This window comes from Lolium perenne, chromosome 2 (assembly GCF_019359855.2).
Source record: "Lolium perenne isolate Kyuss_39 chromosome 2, Kyuss_2.0, whole genome shotgun sequence".
NCBI classification, from domain to species: domain Eukaryota; kingdom Viridiplantae; phylum Streptophyta; class Magnoliopsida; order Poales; family Poaceae; genus Lolium; species Lolium perenne.
The window spans coordinates 274050466-274071726 of NC_067245.2; the positions used below are offsets into that span (position 1 = coordinate 274050466).

General features: G+C 48.2%; 1 protein-coding gene across 1 annotated transcript; it reads left to right on the top strand.

Annotated features, from left to right (window-relative positions):
- The first annotated feature begins 17260 nt into the window (after nucleotides 1-17260).
- LOC127335877 (protein DETOXIFICATION 49) lies at nucleotides 17261-19410 on the top strand. The gene has a single exon (XM_051362608.2). It carries the CDS (start codon nucleotides 17519-17521, stop codon nucleotides 19196-19198), a length of 1680 nt encoding a protein of 559 aa, XP_051218568.1. The 5' UTR covers nucleotides 17261-17518; the 3' UTR covers nucleotides 19199-19410.
- Nucleotides 19411-21261: the final 1851 nt, after the last annotated feature.

Consider the following 21261-nt stretch of genomic DNA (forward strand, 5'->3'; position numbering starts at 1 on the left):
CTTATACCAAATCTTATGTTCCTTGCGTCAGCTGCAAAATCTTTGAACTCTCTGTCGATCTTTCTCCATTGCGTTCCATCTGCGGGGTGTCTCAACTCCCCGTCCGACTTACGGTCCTCTTTGTGCCATCGCAATAACTTGGCATGCTCTTTGTTCCTGAACAGACGTTTCAACCGTGGTATTATAGGAGCATACCACATCACCTTGGCGGGAACCCTCTTCCTGGGTTTCTGGCCCTCAACATCGTCACCAGGGTCATCGCCTCTGATCTTATAACGCAATGCAGTGCATACCGGACATTCATTCAAATTCTCGTATTCACCGCGGTAGAGGATGCAGTCGTTGATGCATGCATGTATCTTCAGAACCTCTAAAACTAGAGGGCAGACAACCTTCTTTGCTTCGTACGTACTGGCGGGCAACTCGTTATTCTTTGGAAACATATTCTTCAACATTTTCAGCAAGTTTTCAAATACCGAGTCAGCTACACCTGCATGTGCCTTCCATTTCAGCAAATCCAGTGTGCAGCCCAGCTTTTTCAGACCATCATCGCATCCGGGGTACAGCGCCTTTCTGTGATCCTCTAACATGCGATCCAAATTCTCCCTCTCCTTTTCAGTTTCGCAGCGTCTCCGTGCATCAGCAATGGTCCGACCAAGATCATCAACAGGATCATCACGTGCCTCTTCTTCACCTTCCCCTTCACCTTCAGCATCCTACATGAAAGTATCACCGAAATGAGCAAGATAGCTTTCATCGATGAAATCATCCCCTTCTTCATCTTCTTCCATTATAACCCCTCTTTCTCCATGCTTGATCCAACAATTATAGCTTGGCATGAAACCGTGCCGAAGCAGGTGCATGTGAACATCTCTTGAGGAAGAGTAACCCTTCTGATTCTTACAGTTAACACATGGACAGATAACAAAATCCCCCTGCTTGTTCGCATTAGCCACTACGAGGAAATCTTTCAAACCCGTAGTGAACTCGCCGGAGAGTCGGTTACCGTACATCCATTGCCGATTCATCTGCATTATTATAATATAAAATATATAATTAACCATCATGCATTTGTTAAACTAACTAGCTACAAACAATATAAATTAAACAATGAACTACACACATGCATATTTTATCAATGACACATGAAAGGTTCAAGTTGCTAACCGCGATCGAGGAGGAAAAAATAAATAAGGAAGCTCAAGTGTGGCTCCAACACTTCATATCATGTTTGTTTCATGCTCTTGGGGCATTTTATCAAACACCTTGTGTGCATAAGAGGAACCAAAAGCAAACCTACACCCCCTTGTGAAGCTTGTGAAGAGAAGTGGCACCAAATGGCTAAGTGCTGTGAGCTGAGGCCCTTTTATAGTGATGGGCCTTTAGTCCCGGTTGTCCTGGCCAACCGCGACTAAAGGCCTTCGGGCACCTGGCCACCGAGCGCCCTGGGCCCAGGCCTTTGGTCGCGGTTCGCCTCCCGAACCGCGACTAAAGACTCCATTAGTCGTGGTTCCTATAGTTTCGCGACTAATGGGGCTGGACGGAAGCCTGTTTTTCTACCAGTGGTTCTTCAGACCAAAAGACGGGCCGATACCCCGGATCATGTTCCAGGTCTTTTTTACTCCTGATATCGGCACTAACGGTTGGCGATATAACCGCCCATCAGCATTGCTATTTTGCTACGACGGGTTGGCAGTATGTTAGTGACTCAAAGTCAATTCTAACAAAACCGGGGTGACGGGCGACTAGCTTGTCAAAACAGGGGTTTAAGCGCACTAGGGACATGTGGTCTAAAACTGCTTCTTGGAGATGCTCCTATGATTTATCACGGCCTTTATCGGCCGATCGAATCATCCTGGACATATCAAACTGTTCGTTTGCATCTAGCTAGTATATTCAATTACGTTGTGTCTCTCGTCCAAATTCTAGTATTAATTGGTCGAAGGAGCATCAAACTCTATCAACTCAACCGAGCCATAGCGAAATTGTACTTTTCTATTTGCTACCTTTTTTTAAGAATATCCCTTTTCCGTGTACATTAAAGCTGTACGTATTTTGCGATTAACAAGTACAAGATGACAGAACAACAGATGGGTATACAAGAAACCAAGACGGCCCCATTGTTTTATCAAACGGGCATTATCATAGTGCACTTCGTATTTTAGTCCCCTTCCGTTAGCTGCAGCCTGCAGGACGACAAGATATGGTGTGATGCCGCTGTGCCGAATTTTGAATTTGCGCAGACTTTTCTTAAAGATATATGTTGAATCGATAGGATATAGTTGACCTCAAAATCTAGATGTTTATGTACATTGTTAATAAACAGCCTGCAGTGGACTTTGTTTGTCTCTTCTCTTTTAAGCCTGCAATGGTGGTTGTCAACGCACCGTTCAGGATTTTGTATAGAAAAAACCATTACAGTATTAGTATGACGAAGAAAGTCCACTTTTGGTCCTTGAATTCTAGTGAAAGTTCACTTTTGGTCCTAGAACTTCTGTCTGGTTTAAAATGAATCTTGAACTCTCAGAATCATTCACTTTTAGTCCTTACCCCGATTGAGCTTGGCAAATATCTATCATAGGTGCCCAAAAACTCAAGGTAACGGTGCAAGAGTAGAGAGACGGGACGATGTTGATAAGCAAACAAGGAGAACTTTGTGGCGCAACGCTTCACGTGAATTAGAAGGGAGGGAAATCAAGCGAGAGAATGGTTCATGGGCCTAAAGGTTTCGTTGTTTTTTGCATTGTGACGTTTGGTTTAACATCTCAGCTAGTTTGGGCTTGATCTGGTTCTAAACCAATTTTGTTGGTTCCCTTTTTTTTTCTTTCCACGCTAGTAATTTGCTCAACTCAACTGCAAAGGGATGAAAAATGAACTATTATGAGAGTTCAAGGTTCATTCTAGACTAAAAATAAATTTTGGGACTGAAAGTGAACTTTCCTAATTAAGAGTTCAAGGATGAGAATTGGACTTACTTCTTAGTTGACCATAGAGGTCGCGGGGGTAAAGTTAAATGCGATCCTAATGCTGTTTCTTTTTTGAAAAAGATGTTTAGATCTCATCCTTAACATCAAAGAGATTTATACAGCTATAGTTTATATTTTTTATTTGATATATAAAGGTCTAGCAAAAGGATACATCAAAACAACCTGGCGCTACCACATAAAACATACAAACCCAACAACGTGGAAGACCATGCGTTTAGGGTCTTATGCCCTAAGAACAGCAGAAAATCTCCACCAGTTAGGTAAGTCACCCAATGCCGAACCAGGAGCGCACGTCCGGTCCAGCAAACCCACATCAACCACCTCTCATGCACACACTTTAGAAACCGTCACGGTTATTGAGCTAACGAGCCATCTTCGAACCAGAGATACGCATAGTTTTTACCAAGCCTTCGGTCGACGCCACCACGATGCACCAGACCATGTAACAGCTCAATGTTGTTCAACTCAAAGCAGACATTGCAACAACGTCCTCGCTACTCTAGTAAAATAAGTTGCACAGGGTGGCAACGATGCCTGTTCGTGAGCAGCACAGCTCTTCACACGACATATTCCTGATAGTATTTTAAGTTGGAAGAGTCCGTTTTTAGTTTTTCAGCATAACGGTTGTAGGTCAATCTAGCACAAACAAATGAACCACTCAAACCTTTCGGAGGCCGTGTGGGAAGATCAATTTTCCATGGCCATGCCTGTGATCCCAGTTTTGTTCATATGCCATGTCTTTGACGTAGAGTACGTTTTGTCCTGGACATGACAAAATGTATCCATCCGGTCAAGAATCTTTCGCAACCCTCTTTGTAAAATTTGAATAACCGACAAAGACAAGGCTTAATGAAATTAATACTTGTGTCAACAAGCATGGTTTGTCACCTCAGACCAGTGACGCTACTTACTGTTACTGAAGTAGTTAAGGCCAAAGTATGTAACCCAAGCACGGGAAAAAGTTGAACAAAAGAAAATTTAGTGCTGGTATAAGGGCATCTGGTCAGCCGGGATAATTGATATCTTTGCGATATTAATATTTTTTTATTAAAATAATTTGGTCAGAGCGTTTGGAGAATGCGGTTGCGTCCTCCCCCTTGTCCGTTTGGGTCGCGCCCAAACCCAGTGGGCCGACACATTTTCCTTTTTTTTGCAGTCAAGGTTTAACCCAGCGAGCCGGCGTATTTTTCCTTTTTACACCGTCATGGACGATGCGATGTTAGTGCCGGCATGTCCCATTGACTAGCTGCCCCGCCGGCTTCCCCTGCAGTCGCTAGGATCCTAAGCGTGACCTTTCGTTTCCCTCCCTGGCATGTGGCTATATAGAGGGATGGCATAACCGCGGTGGAAGGCATGATAGAGCCAGCAAGCGTCAATGGCAGACTGCAACACCGCCTGGATCTATAGGATTGATGCGCTAGCCAAGTTTTCCAAAAGACCCATCTGATGGAAAGAGGTTAGGCAATATATTTATATTTTAGTCTTTAGCGTGGGTTCGGTGCACATGCCGCAAAACATTTCTTTTTTTTTTTCATTTTTAATACTGTGCGAGCAGGGTCTACAACTTGAGACCACTTGACTCATATACCATATAGGATTGATGCGCTAGCTAAGTTTTCCAAAAGACCGTTAGGCACTTATTTATATTTAAGATGATCCACCTTAGCGAAATGACGCGTGCCCGCTTCCCAAGCGACGACGACATGGTTGAGCTAGACATGAGGGAGGTGTATGATGCGATGGAGACCATGATGTACGCTGAATAGGATGGAGCAGTACATGCCATACGTCGAGGTTATGTGGGAGGAGGCGGAGGCCACAACACAAGCAGAGGTGACGAGGGGGGAGATGTGGAGCGGGCCGAGGTGGCCGCAAGGGCAAAGGCGGAGATGCTAGCGTGAGCGACGACACTGAGGGCCCAGACTAAAGCGAACCTGGCGGAGGCCCAAGCACGACTAGAGGGGTCCTAGGCATCGCTCGTAGTGGTGCATGCAGCGATAGTGGTTGCGTAGTAGCTCCGCCCACACACGGACCTCAACGACGCCCCGATCATCATTGTTAAGCTTCATGCACTAGCCACTTGAACCAAAAGTCCGAACCGATGGAAAGGGCTAGGCAATCTACTTATACACTTCAACACCCCCTCTGATGTGTGACGGGAAGACGAGAAGACAAGGCAACACGTGTAGAGAGGCAAAGAGGCAGCAGCGGCGGCCGGGCGCGGCGGCTGAGGGCCAGGGCGAGCGGCGGCGGGGAGAGAAGATAATTTTTAGAATAAATTGTGAAAGCCAGGACTCGAACTCGAGACCCTTGGCTCTGATACCGTGTTAAGCTTCAACGAGGATCAGCGTCAAGAATCAACGTCAAGAATGACGCGACAACCAAAATCAGTAAGCTGACTAGCAGAAAAAAGGTTCATCTTAAGACTAGCAACAAGAGAAACATCAGGAATAGAGAAATAGGTAGTAAATAGGGTGCCTCGACTGGAAACAGGAAGAGAGGTACCATCAGCCGTGATAACACGAACATGAGAAATAAGAGAGCGAAAAGCAGAAAGAATAGAAGACGCAGAAGTCATATGAGAAGAAGCTCCAGAATCCAGATACCACGGGGATGACGTACCTAACTGTGTAGAAGGTGGTGGTCGCGTGGTGCCAGAAGAGCCAGGCACAGAACCAGTGGTACCCGTCGAGGAAGAGCCTGTAGCAGCGAGCAGACCACGAAGACCACAGATAATGTCCTGATCAGACAATGCAACAACAGAAGATCCTGAAGAACCAGCCTGCTTACGAGCATGGTACTGCTGTTGTAAGCTGGGATCCCTCCTCCAGCAGCTAGAGACATCGTGGCCAGGCTTGCCATAGTAGGCGCAGGGAGGACGAGGAGGTGATGTCATACCACGAGGCTGTTGAGGCTGACTCTGGCCCTGGACCGGAGGAGTAGAGAGTATCGACGGTACTGGAGACCACAACAAAGCCGACAGCACAGGAGAACCACGAGCAGACGGCACAAGAGGACCACGAGCAGCAAGTACAGAGGGAACCTCAAGAAGATGAGTCTCCTCAGCACGAAGCTCAGCCAGTACCTCAGAGAGCGGAACACGACCACGGGCAAGAAGCTTGGCACGACGCAGCTCAAACTCCTTGCGGAGCCGCGACAAGAACTCAAATACGCGCTGAAACTCCAGATCCGCGCGCACAGTCAGACAGCAGGGACAAGTGGCACACACAGCTGTAGGAAGAGAATCAAGCTGACGCCAAATAGCAGCACTCTGAGTATAGAACTCATCAATAGTGGAATCACCCTGCTGAAGAGCATGCTCCTAGCGAACCACATGTAGGATAACGTTGCATAGAAAACAAAAAATTTCCTACCGCGAACATGCAATCCAAGCCAAGATGCAATCTAGAAGACGGTAGCAACGAGGGGATTATCGAGTCTCACCCTTGAAGAGATTCCAAAGCCTACAAGATGAGGCTCTTGTTGCTGCGGTAGACGTTCACTTGCCGCTTGCAAAAGCGCGTAGAAGATCTTGATCACGGCGCCACGAACGGGCAGCACCTCCGTACTCGATCACACGTTCGGTTGTTGATGAAGACGACGTCCACCTCCCCGTTCCAGCGGGCAGCGGAAGTAGTAGCTCCTCTTGAATCCGACAGCACGACGGCGTGGTGTCGGTGGCGGTGGAGAACTCCGGCGGAGCTTCGCTAAGCGTGCGGGAGCGTTGGAGGAGAAGGGGGCGGCTAGGGTTTGGGAGGGGGTGGCCGGCCACTAAGGGGGTGCGGCCAGGCTGTGGTCTTGGGGTGGCCGGCCCCCTCCCCTTGGCCCCTCATTATATAGGTGGAAGCCCCAAGTGTTCGACTACAAGTCTCCGAATAAGACCCGAACCCAAAACCTTCCATGTGATAGGGAAACCTACCCAAGGTGGGAATCCCACTTGGGGTGGGATTCCCCCCTTCCATGTGGGGGGGTGGCCGGCCCCCATAGGGGGAGTCCACTTGGGACTCCTTCCCCTCTAGGGTTGGCCGGCCAAGGAGGTGGAGTCCCTCCGGGACTCCGCCTTCCTTAGTGGTTTCTTCCGGACTTTTCTAGAACCTTCTAGAACCTTCCATAGAACCTTCCGGATCATTTTAAATCTCATAAAATGACTTCCTATATATGAATCTTATTCTCCGGACCATTCCGGAACTCCTCGTGATGTCCGGGATCTCATCCGGGACTCCGAACAAATATTCGAACTCCATTCCATATTCAAGTTCTACCATTTCAACATCCAACTTTAAGTGTGTCACCCTACGGTTCGTGAACTATGCGGACATGGTTGAGTACTCACTCCGACCAATAACCAATAGCGGGATCTGGAGATCCATAATGGCTCCCACATATTCAACGATGACTTTAGTGATCGAATGAACCATTCACATACGATACCAATTCCCTTTGTCACGCGATATTTTACTTGTCCGAGGTTTGATCATCGGTATCACTCTATACCTTGTTCAACCTCGTCTCCTGACAAGTACTCTTTACTCGTACCGTGGTATGTGGTCTCTTATGAACTTATTCATATGCTTGCAAGACATTTAGACGACATTCCACCGAGAGGGCCCAGAGTATATCTATCCGTCATCGGGATGGACAAATCCCACTGTTGATCCATATGCCTCAACTCATACTTTCCGGATACTTAATCCCACCTTTATAACCACCCATTTACGTAGTGGCGTTTGGTGTAATCAAAGTACCTTTCCGGTATAAGTGATTTACATGATCTCATGGTCATAAGGACTAGGTAACTATGTATCGAAAGCTTATAGCAAATAACTTAATGACGTGATCTTATGCTACGCTTAATTGGGTGTGTCCATTACATCATTCATATAATGACATAACCTTGTTATTAATAACATCCAATGTTCATGATTATGAAACTAATCATCAATTAATCAACAAGCTAGTTAAGAGGCATACTAGGGACTCTTTGTTGTTTACATATCACACATGTACTAATGTTTCGGTTAATACAATTATAGCATGGTATATAAACATTTATCATAAACATAAAGATATATAATAATAACCACTTTATTATTGCCTCTAGGGCATATCTCCTTCAGTCTCCCACTTGCACTAGAGTCAATAATCTAGATTACATTGTAATATACCTAACACCCATGGCATTCTGGTGTTGGTCATGCTTTGCCCTAGGGAGAGCTTTAGTCAACGGATCTGCTACATTCAGATCAGTGTGTACTTTGCAAATCTTTACTTCTCCATCTTTGATGTACTCGCGAATCGAGTGGTAACGCAGCTTGATATGCTTTAGCCTCTTGTGTGACCTTGGTTCTTGTGCATTGGCGATGGCACCCATGTTATCACAGTAGATGATTAATGGGTCCAATGCACTAGGAACCACACCGAGCTCTACAATGAACCTCTTCATCCATACTGCTTCTGATGAAGCCTCTCGAAGTCGCTATGTACTCGATTCTGTTGAAGACTTCGCCACCGTGCAATCGCTTCGAGCTTGCCCAGCCATCGCAAAGCACCATTCAATATAAACACGTACCCAGACTGTGACTTAGAGTCATCAGGATCAGTGTTCCAACTTGCATCGGTGTAACCGTTTACAACGAGCTCTTGGTCACCTCCATAACAAAGAAACATATCCTTAGTTCTTTTCAAGTACTTCAGGATATTCTTGACCGCTGTCCAGTGTTCCATTCCTGGATCACTTTGATATCTGCTAGTCAAACTAACAGCATGTGCTATTTCCGGTCTAGTACATAGCATGGCATACATGATAGATCCTACTGCCGAGGCATAGGGGATATTACTCATCCTTTCTCTTTCTTCTGCCGTAGCCGGTCCTTGAGTCTTACTCAAGACCTTGCCTGGTAACATAGGTAAGAACCCTTTCTTGCTTTCGTCCATTCTAAACTTCTTTAGAATCTTGTCCAGGTATGTACTCTGTGATAGCCCTATTAGGCGTCTTGATCTATCTCTATAAATCTTGATGCCTAATATATACGATGCTTCACCAAGGTCTTTCATTGAAAAACTATTATTCAAATAACCTTTTACACTACTTAATAGTTCTATATCATTCCCAATCAATAATATGTCATCTACATATAATATCAGGAATGCTACAGAGCTCCCACTCACTTTCTTGTAAATACAGGCCTCTCCATGACACTGTATAAACCCGAAATCTTTGATCACCTTATCAAAGTGTCGGTTCCAACTTCTTGATGCTTGCTTCAGTCCATAGGTTGAACGCTGAAGTTTGCATACTTTGTCAGAATTTTTAGGATCGACAAAACCTTTGGGTTGTACCATATAGGAAGTCTCATCGTAGTCAACTCCTTGAATTTGTCGGAAACCCTTTGCGACAAGTCGAGCTTTATAGATAGTAATATTACCATCAGCATCTATTTTTCTCTTGAAGATCCATTTATTCTCGACAGCCTTTCGGCTATCAGGTAAGTCTACCAAAGTCCATACTTTGTTATCATACATGGATCCCATTTCGGATTTCATGGCTTCTTGCCATTTGTTGGAATCTGGGCTCATCATCGCTTCTTCATACGTCGCAAGGTCCTCATCATTGTTATCCACAATCATGACATTTAGACAAGGATCATACCAATCAGGAGTGGCACGTTCCCTTGTCGATCTGCGAGGTTCAGTAGTTTCCTCGTTCGAAGTTTCATGATCATTATCATTAGCTTCCTCTGTTGTCGGTGTAGGCGGTACAGGTACAACTTCCGGCATCGCGCTACTTCCGATCAACGAGTATAGATTCATCAATCTCATCGAGTTCTACTTTTCTTCCAGTCACTTCTTTAGTGAGAAATTCTTTCTCAAGAAAGGTTCCGTTCTTAGCAACAAAGATTTTGCCTTCGGATTTGTGATAGAAAGTGTACCCTATAGTTTCCTTAGGGTATCCTATGAAGACGCATTTCTCCGCTTTGGGTTCTAGCTTGTCCGGTTGTAACTTCTTTACATAGGCTTCGCAACCCCAAACTTTCAGGAACGACAGCTTAGATTTCTTATTAAACCATAATTCATACGGTGTCGTTTCTACGGATTTTGATGGTGCTCTATTTAAAGTGAATGCGGCTGTCTCTAATGCATAACTCCAAAATGATAACGGCAAATCAGTAAGAGACATCATAGAACGAACCATATCTAAGAGAGTTCGATTACGACATTCGGACACACTGTTTCGTTGTGGTGTTCCTGGCGGTGTCAATTGTGAAAGTATTCCGCATTTCTTTAAATGCATGCCAAACTCATAACTCAGATATTCACCTCCACGATCAGATCGTAGAAATTTAATCTTCTTGTTACGTTGATTTTCTACTTCACTTTGAAATTCCTTAAACTTCTCAAAAGTTTCGGATTTATGTTTCATGAAATAGATATACCCATATCTACTCAGATCATCTGTGAAGGTTAGAACATAACGATAACCACCGCGCGATGCTACACTCATTGGTCCGCACACATCGGTATGTATGATTTCCAATAAGTCAGTAGCTCGCTCCATCATACCAGAAAATGGAGTCTTAGTCATTTTTCCCATTAGATATGCTTCGCATCTATCAAGTGACTCAAAGTCAAGTGATTCAAGTAATCCATCGCATGGAGTTTCTTCATGCGTTTCACTCCAATATGACCAAGGCAGCAAAGTTGCCACATATAAGTAGAATTATCATTCAATTTAATTCGCTTGGCATCAATGTTATGTATATGCGTATCACTACTATCGAGATCTAACAGAAATAAGCCATTCTTTTCAGGTGCTCGACCATAAAAGATATTATTCATAAAAATAGAACAACCATTATTCTCAGACTTGAATGAATAACCGTCTTGCATTAAACAAGATCCAGATATAATGTTCATGCTCAACGCGGGTACAAAATAACAATTATTTAGGCTTAAAACTAATCCCGAAGGTAGATGTAGAGGAAGTGTGCCGACAGCGATCACATCGACTTTGGATCCGTTTCCAACGCGCATCGTCACTTCATCTTTCAGTAGTCTTCGTTTATTCTTTAGTTCCTGTTTCGAGTTACAAATATGAGCAACCGAACCAGTATCAAATACCCAGGTACTAGAACGAGAACCAGTGAGATAAACATCTATAACATGTATATCAGATATACCTTCTTTCTTCTTCTTGACAAGGCCGCTCTTCAGATCAGCCAGATACTTGGAGCAATTACGCTTCCAGTGTCCCTTCTCCTTGCAGTAATAGCACTCAACATCAGGCTTAGGGCCGTTCTTAGGTTTCATAGGAGGCGTGGCAGCTTTCTTGCCACCCTTCTTGAATTTTCCCTTAGACTTGCCCTGTTTCTTGAAACTGGTGGTCTTGTTGACCATCAACACTTGGTGCTCTTTCTTGATCTCAATCTCAGCAGCTTTTAGCATGCCAAAAAGTTCAGGTAGCTCCTTGTTCATGTTCTGCATATTGTAGTTCATCACAAAGTTCTTGTAACTTGGTGGCAGTGATTGAAGGACACGATTAATCCCCAGTCTGTTAGGAATCACTATTCCCAAGTCATTGAGTTTCTTCGCATGCCCGGTCATGGCGAGCATGTGCTCATTAACGGAGCTGCCTTCTTCCATCATGCAGCTGAAGAAATGTTTCGATGCTTCATAGCATTCCACGGCCGCATGAGTCTCAAAAATAGCTTTCAGCTCTTTCATCAACTCATGAGGATCGTGGTGCTCAAAACGTTTTTGAAGATCGGATTCCAGACTGCACAGGATGGCACACTGAACTTGAGAGTACCGAGTTTTTCGAGTCTCGTAAACAGCTTTTACTTCATCAGTTTCAGTTTCTGCAGGAGGGTCACCTAGCGGTGCATCAAGCACATATTGCAGATTTCCGCCAGAGAGGAAGATCCTCACATGACGGAACCAGTCGGTGAAGTTGCTACCGTTGCTCTTAAGTTTTTCTTTCTCTAGGAACTGGTTAAAATTGATTGGGGACGCCATCTCTACAACATATATTTGCAAAAGTTTAGACTAAGTTTATGAAAAATTGAGTTCAAATTTTAATTCAACATAATTAAAAATCTAGGTGAACTCCCACTCAAAACAATATCCCTCGCATTGTCTTAGTGATCACATGAACCAAATCCACCGCACCTAAGTCCGATCATCACGAGACAAGGTGTGATTTCAATGGCGAACACTCAAAGTGTTCATCATATCATCCATATGATTCATGCTCTACCTTTCGGTATCACGTGTTCCGAGACCATGTTTGTACATGCTAGGCTCGTCAAGGCCACCTTAGTATCCGCATGTGCAAAACTGTCTTGCACCCGTTGTATGCACTTGTTGATTCTATCACACCCGATCATCACGAGATGCTTCGAAACGACAAGTCTTGGCAACGGTGCTACTAAGGATGAACACTTTATTATCTTGAGATTTTAGTGAGGGATCATCTTATAATGCTACCGCCGCGATCTAAGCAAAATAAGATGCATAAAAGGATTAACATCACATGCAGTTCATATGTGATATGATATGGCCCTTTTGTCTTTGCGCCTTTGATCTTCATCTCCAAAGCACGGACATGATCTCCATCATCTCCGGGCATGATCTCCATCATCGTCGGCATAGCGTCAAGGTCAATAGCGCCGTCTTCATGATTGTCCTCCATGTAGCAACTATTACAACTATTTTGAAATACTACTCAACATGAAATTTAAAGACAACCATAAGGCTCCTGCCGGTTTCCACAATACAATAATGATCATATCATACATATTCATCATCACATTATGGCCATATCACATCACCAAACCCTGCAAAAACAAGTTAGACGTCTCTAATTTGGTTTGCATATTTTTACGTGGTTTAGGGTTTTCGAGAGAGATCTAATCTACCTACGAACATGAACCACAACGTTGATACTAATGTTGTCAATAGAAGAGTAAATTGAATCTTCACTATAGTAGGAGAGACAGACACCCGCAAAGCCTCTTATGCAATACAAGTTGCATGTCGAACGAGGAACAAGTCTCATGAACGCGGTCATGTAAAGTTAGTCCGAGCCGCTTCATCCCACTATGCCACAAAGAGAGCATCAACGCCCACAAAACCATTGTGTTCTACTCGTGCAACCATCTATGCATAGACACGGCTCTGATACCACTGTAGGATAACGTTGCATAGAAAACAAAAAATTTCCTACCGCGAACACGCAATCCAAGCCAAGATGCAATCTAGAAGACGGTAGCAACGAGGGGATTATCGAGTCTCACCCTTGAAGAGATTCCAAAGCCTACAAGATGAGGCTCTTGTTTCTGCGGTAGACGTTCACTTGCCGCTTGCAAAAGCGCGTAGAAGATCTTGATCACGGCGCCACGAACGGGCAGCACCTCCGTACTCGGTCACACGTTCGGTTGTTGATGAAGATGACGTCCACCTCCCCGTTCCAGCAGGCAGCGGAAGTAGTAGCTCCTCTTGAATCCGACAGCACGACGGTGTGGTGTCGGTGGCGGTGGAGAACTCCGGTGGAGCTTCGCTAAGCGTGCGGGAGCGTTGGAGGAGAAGGGGGCGGCTAGGGTTTGGGAGGGGGTGGCCGGCCACTAAGGGGGTGCGGCCAGGCTGTGGTCTTGGGGTGGCCGGCCCCCTCCCCTTGGCCCCTCATTATATAGGTGGAAGCCCCAAGTGTTGGACTACAAGTCTCCGAATAAGACCCGAACCCAAAACCTTCCATGTGATAGGGAAACCTACCCAAGGTGGGAATCCCACTTGGGGTGGGATTCCCCCCTTCCATGTGGGGGGGTGGCCGGCCCCCATAGGGGGAGTCCACTTGGGACTCCTCCCCCTCTAGGGTTGGCCGGCCAAGGAGGTGGAGTCCCTCCGGAACTTCGCCTTCCTTAGTGGTTTCTTCCGGACTTTTCTAGAACCTTCTAGAACCTTCCATAGAACCTTCCGGATCATTTTAAATCTCATAAAATGACTTCCTATATATGAATCTTATTCTCCGGACCATTCCGGAACTCCTCGTGATGTCCGGGATCTCATCCGGGACTCCGAACAAATATTCGAACTCCATTCCATATTCAAGTTCTACCATTTCAACATCCAACTTTAAGTGTGTCACCCTACGGTTCGCGAACTATGCGGACATGGTTGAGTACTCACTCCGACCAATAACCAATAGCGGGATCTGGAGATCCATAATGGCTCCCACATATTCAACGATGACTTTAGTGATCGAATGAACCATTCACATACGATACCAATTCCCTTTGTCACGCGATATTTTACTTGTCCGAGGTTTGATCATCGGTATCACTCTATACCTTGTTCAACCTCGTCTCCTGACAAGTACTCTTTACTCGTACCGTGGTATGTGGTCTCTTATGAACTTATTCATATGCTTGCAAGACATTTAGACGACATTCCACCGAGAGGGCCCAGAGTATATCTATCCTTCATCGGGATGGACAAATCCCACTGTTGATCCATATGCCTCAACTCATACTTTCCGGATACTTAATCCCACCTTTATAGCCACCCATTTACGCAGTGGCGTTTGGCGTAATCAAAGTACCTTTCCGGTATAAGTGATTTACATGATCTCATGGTCATAAGGACTAGGTAACTATGTATCGAAAGCTTATAGCAAATAACTTAATGACGTGATCTTATGCTACGCTTAATTGGGTGTGTCCATTACATCATTCATATAATGACATAACCTTGTTATTAATAACATCCAATGTTCATGATTATGAAACTAATCATCCATTAATCAACAAGCTAGTTAAGAGGCATACGAAGGACTCTTTGACACATGTACTAATGTTTCGGTTAATACAATTATAGCATGGTATATAAACATTTATCATAAACATAAAGATATATAATAATAACCACTTTATTATTGCCTCTAGGGCATATCTCCTTCACCACAGACATGAAAAGAGCATCCTCCTGAAGAAAAGCCCACTGAGCAGCAACATGGGAAGACCCATGAACTCAGCAGCATACTGAGGCAGAACACTGGAAGTGAGAACAGCAGCAACCCGAGCATCCTCATCTATCCACTGAGTGTAGTCAGTCAAATCCAGCCGGTATGTCGCAACAGCGGTAGAATGCTCCTGGACCTTCCGGTCATACTCAGCCAGAGCAGTATCATCAACACTCTTGGCTGCATCCTTGACCTCCTGAGTAGCATCGGGGGCAAGGGCAACAGGCGTCAGTGCAATAGGTGACATAGGAGCAGCGGGGCGCGGTGGACAGGAGACCTCGCCAGAAAGCACACCCCAAAGACGAAGACCGCGCATGTGGACGCGCATGAAGGCAGCGAAATTAGGATAATTCGCGCCATCAAAAGTCACCGGGCAGCGAGGAATTGCAACATAGTCCGACGAGTAAGACATAGCTTTTTTTTCAGAGACGAGAACGAGATCGGGTCGCTCCCAATCGAATCAGCAACACGCCACGCAGCCGCGGGCGGAAGAGGCCGGGGCGGGCGGGCGGAGACCTGGCGGTCGGGACGCGGTGGCGGGCGAGCGGCCGGGGCGGTCGGCGGCGGAACGAGAGAGGCGGCGGCGGGAGAGCGGCCGGGACGGCCGGGCGGACGGCAGCGGGCCGGCGGTGGAACGGGAGACGCGGAACGGCGCGGCCGAGGCGGCGGCCGAGCGGTAGACGAGCGGCGGACGGGGGCAGACGGGCGGCGGCCGGTGGGCGAGCGGCCGAGGTCGGGCGGACGGGCGGCGACGGCGGCCGGACGGTGAGGGAGAGGCGGCGGCCGAGCGCGGCGACAGGAAGCCGGGGCGGGCGGCGACGGCGGCTGCGAGGAGAGGAGCTACCTTACAGCTCTGATACCATGTTAAGCTTCATGCACTAGCCACTTGAACCAAAAGTCCGAACTGATGGAAAGGGCTAGGCAATCTACTTATACACTTCAACAATCATCAACAAGCAGTGGGCTCTCATCGCATCGTTCAAGACCGCTCATTGCGATGAGGCCGTTTGGCCACTCATGGCTATCGAGTTGCAGGCCCTGGCAAACAAGCACACGACAATCCAAGTTTCCTCGATGGTGGCCCACCCTGCGGCGTGCTAATCGGAGGCGAGGCGAAGCTGGCAAGAGGACGTGGACGAAGAGAACCGAGAGTTGGATGAGTCTCGGCGGCGATGATGGAGATGGAGGAGGAGGCCAAAGATAGGTCATTGCTCGCCACTACACATACATGGAGATGGCATTGCTGGCGCAGAGAGCCCGCTAGGACGCCACCATGGAGGAGGCCCATCAGCGTCACAAGGAGGAGGGCGGGAGGGAGCTGGATAGCCATGGATGTGATAAGGCAGAGATCATGTCTATATCGAGGACCGAACTTCTCCGTGATGCTTGAGATTTTCGTGTCCTCCTAGTGCGCGGAATGGGTTGCAACGTGTGCGTTGAGCCGTTTGGCTGGATTTTTTTCAGATACTTCTATTCGCGTGGACCACAACCGATAGTGATGGGGACATGGCCCATGGGGTCCAGCACCAGGTGTACTCGTCAGGCCAGACAACCCAGGAAGCTCACGTTACTCGTCGTAGCAACTAGATCACTGCCTTACTGGGCTCACCGGCGATTGGGTCCAAAAGATGCCTTGGAGAGTAGAAACATGGCCCATTAAGCTTGCGAGCGTGTAACCACCTTAACGCAACCCATGTAAACCCTAACCAGGAGGTGTCCTTATAAACCCCAGGAGAAACCCTAGAACGTTTCAATATCCAATCCCTATCATGTTTGTCGTAGTCGCTATAGCCGACTCGTGAGACTCCCATTGTAATCTTCAAATCAATACAAAAAAGTAGGAAGCATGCCTTTTACTCTTCGGAGTGGCTGAACATGGGTAACCATGTGTCTTCGTCTAATCTCGATCGGCAGATTACTATGTCTCACTTACACCACACCTCTGAAGTCTACACCATGTGGCACCTGGCCTGGTCACATCCACAACACATAGCCCCGCTTGGCATCGCACCGCGGATGTAGCAGAACTGGGTGTCTAAATTAATGGCGGTGTTGAACGTGCAGGTACAAGTAAGAAATGGAAGATAATTCACACGGACGGCTTCAGAGTTGATGGATACAGCAACAAGGACAAAGGGCACCCAAAGCAAGAAGCGTCAAAAAGAGTGGGAGAAAAAGGCATAAACACACGAGGCAGCAGCGATACCCAGCTAGCCGATGCCGATGCCGAGCCTTCCTCGCTGGGCAGCTGCCTATATAAGTGCTCCGCCGCGCTTCCCAATCCCCCGCGCGCTGCACACACAGCTCCACCAACCAAACACTTCTCGCCTCCGTCCGGGGGACAAAACGCTCGCCCCTTCCCTCTCTCTCTCTCAATAAATCTGCCTACTTTGTTTGATTCATCACTACGCCGTAAATTGCCCGGCTGTTACCCGCGCAACGCCGTAAATCTCCCCGCGATCGAAACCGCACGCACGAGCACGAGCAGGAGCAGAGCACTCTCCTCTGTTTTTCCGCCATGACGACCGCCACGTCCTGCTCAGGCGCCACGGGCGATGACTCGTCGCATGGCTGCTGCCTCATCGTCACCCCCTTGCTCCACAAGGCGGCGACGGCGGCGTCCGGGGAGGTCGTCATCCCGGTGGCCGCGGACGAGGCGGCGCCGGTGCTCACGTGCAAGCCGCCGGGCCGGCTCGCCAAGGCGGTGAAGGAAGCCTGGTCCGTGTCCCTGGGCATCGCCATGCCCATGATGCCCCCGCTCTCCGCCACGGCGGCGCAGGACGAGGCGCGCTCCATCCTGGCGCTCGCATTCCCGATGATCCTCACGGGGCTCCTCCTCTACCTCCGCTCCATGATCTCCATGCTCTTCCTCGGCCGCCTCGGCGGCCTCGCGCTCGCCGGCGGCTCCCTCGCCATCGGCTTCGCCAACATCACGGGCTACTCGGTGCTCTCCGGCCTCGCCATGGGCATGGAGCCCATCTGCGGGCAGGCGTTCGGGGCCGGCAACCACTCGCTCATCGGCCTCACCGTGCAGCGGACGGTGCTGCTCCTCATCGCCGCCGCGGTGCCCATCGGCGGGCTGTGGATGCACATGCGCCCGCTCCTCCTCCTCTGCGGCCAGGACGCCGCCATCGCCGCGGTGGCCGAGACGTACATTCTCGCGTCCCTCCCGGACCTCCTCCTCCAGGCATTCCTCCACCCGGTGCGGATATACCTCCGGATGCAGTCCGTGAACCTGCCGCTCACCGTCTGCGCCGCGCTCGCCATCGCCATCCACCTTCCCATCAACTACGTGCTCGTCACCGTCCTCGGGCTCGGCATCAAGGGCGTGGCAATGGCGTCCGTGCTGGCCAACCTGAACCTGCTCCTCCTGCTGCTCGGCTACATCTTCTTCACTGGCATCCACCGCCGCACGGGCGGCTTCGCGCTGTCCGCCGAGAGCTTCCGCGGCTGGGGCGAGCTGGTGACCCTGGCGGTACCCAGCTGCGTGAGCGTGTGCCTCGAGTGGTGGTGGTACGAGATCATGATCCTGCTCTGCGGGCTGCTGCTCAACCCGCAGGCCACCGTGGCGTCCATGGGCATCCTCATCCAGACCACGTCCCTCATCTACATCTTCCCCTCCTCCCTCAGCTTCGGCGTCTCCACCCGCGTCAGCAACGAGCTGGGCGCGGGGCGGCCGGACGAGGCCAGCCGCGCCGCCACGTCGGGGATCATGCTCGGCTTCGCGTTCGGCGCCTTCGCCTCCATCTTCGCGTTCCTGGTGCGGGACGTGTGGGCCAGCATGTTCACGGCGGACCCGGCGATCGTGGCGCTCACGGCGTCGGTGCTGCCGATCCTGGGCCTGTGCGAGCTGGGCAACTGCCCGCAGACGACGGGGTGCGGCGTGCTGCGCGGCAGCGCGCGGCCCAAGGACGCCGCCAGCATCAACCTCCGGTCCTTCTACCTGGTGGGCACGCCCGTGGCGCTCGTGCTGGCCTTCTGGTTCCACTACGACTTCACGGGACTCTGGTTCGGCCTGCTGGCGGCGCAGGCCACCTGCATGGTGCGCATGCTGCTCGTCATCGGCCGCACCGACTGGGCCGCCGAGGCCAAGCGGTCGAAGCAGCTCACCGGCTCCGCCGACGACGAGCCGAAAGTCGGCGGCGGCGCAGACGAGAAGTCGCGCCTGCTTCTCGACGCAGCAGAAGATCGGTGCTGAGAGCTACCGCGCGCGCGCGCGCGCGTGCGCGTGTGTTAATTGTGTTCTACTACTACAGTAGCCTCTTTCTTTTCTTTCTTTCTCGAGGAAAGAGGTGTGCTGGCTGACAGGGTGCCAATTTTGTTCCGCATTTGCTAGTGTAGCGAGCGAGCGAGGGAGCCCATTGTAAAGATTTTATTTACTGATGATGAAGATGATTGCTAGTAGTGTTACGGAGACGTACGGAAAACATCAGCAAATTTTCAGACACAAGAAGAGGAACAATCCGTTCACTGTTTCGCTTTTGCTCCCCGGCCGGGCGGGTCGGTGTCTGGTCCAGGGAGGCCGGCCGGCCGCGTGACGACCCGGTCGCCGGCGCGCGCTAGGAGGCATGGGCCAAAACGCTAGTCGCACGGACCGTGGCTTCGCTAGACCATCCTGGAAGGGACCCGCCATTCATGCTTGCGCATCGCAGCCGTCGGCCATCAAATTCTTCTTCAGATGCCCACGGCCACGGAGAAAATGGAATCGGGCTGTGTAGCACGTGATCTGTGACTGCGGTCTGACTTCTAGGTAGCCATCTGTTATTAATTGTTATCCTGAACGCAACCATCTGACGGGGATTTAAAAAAATATACGATTCGATCCCAAGATTTTCTCTGACATCTCCTCTGCTATTATACTTGAAAATGCGAGGCAGATGCCTCTCATGTCTTGCCTTGTTCGTCATAAAATTTTGATTGCTCTGACAACAATGGTGGAAATCTACCTATACCGATGTGTTTTGTCTACGGCTCCCTGCAAAAAGTTCTACTTCCCCCGGGTTTTAGTTAAAGTTAAATCTCCTAAAATTTGATCAAATATTAAGAAAGAAATGTACAAACATCTCCAATGTAAAATCTATAGTATCAAAATCGTTTTAAATTATATTTTCACAATATATGAATTTGGTATTGATGATGCTGATGAATTATCAATTTTCACCAAGGTTGACTTTAACTAAACCAAGACCACAAATTAAATAAAAATGGAGAGAGTATCTTTGGTAAGATGCAATGATAATCTCTTTCCCAATTTAACATAGTCCAACATAAACAAAACATCTCGGATTACAACGCTAAGAAAAATCCTCATTGTGAAAGGTCTTTTACTATAGGATATCAACTTTGTTTTAGATCGGCCTTCAACTACCCTTCATTCCTGAGAAAAAAGAGAGGCTTAGGTGATTAGGGTTTCCATGCTGCCAGCGCCGTTCTTCCTCGCCTCCTGTGGCCTTAGAGCCATGGAGGCGAGGTGGATCCCAGTCCTCGTCGATGGGAGGACTTCATTTTTTAATGTTTTACCAAGTTTGTTTAGGGTCTGTGTCCTACTCAGGAAGACATGTTGGTTGTGACTTTCTTAATATCGTCGATCCCTCTCTAGCCCCCGTCCCGGCAAGGCGTCGAACGTCACTGGAGGGCATCTTGAGGTTTGTCTCCAGCGGATCTCGTTGGATTTGGTGGTGTTCCTTTATGATCTACGTCTCTCTTCATCGGCGGTGGTTGTTGCTCTCATGTGCTCGTCCTTTGGAGCCTTACACGATGGCTTCCCATATGTGTACTAACAAGCTCTAGTACGACAAGTTTCATTCGGATCCATTGACAGAGGGTGGGAACGGTGGCGTGACTTTGGCTCGTTGGAGTGCTTGTAGTCATCACCAGGCAGTCCAAGGACCTATTTGTAATTTTATTACTTTTTTGTTTCATTCTACCAATGTTGGGGATTATGAATAGATCGGTGGACTCTTTGACAAAAGAAAACTTTTTTTCTCAAGGTCTTGTGTTTGTATCAGCCCCTTTGTATAAAAAACAAAGGAAAGGTTATCTGAAAATTTGTGTGAGAAATTTCGCCATTGGGCACGCCATTTTTCTATTGCTAAACCCTATTTCTAAACTAGAGTTGCTCCAGGCACCGGTATCCCATTAAAAATAGAGCAAAGATCTATATGCATGTGTACACATACTTGTGGATAAAAGTTGGTGTACAAGTGCTATTTCGTGTAGTCCTTTGTGTTATTATTTTTTTGCATTAAGACGTTAAGTACA

Excerpts from the sequence above, each read along its gene's own strand:
- LOC127335877 (XM_051362608.2), top strand. The coding sequence starts at position 17,519 with ATGACGACCGCCACGTCCTGCTCAGGCGCCACGGGCGATGACTCGTCG.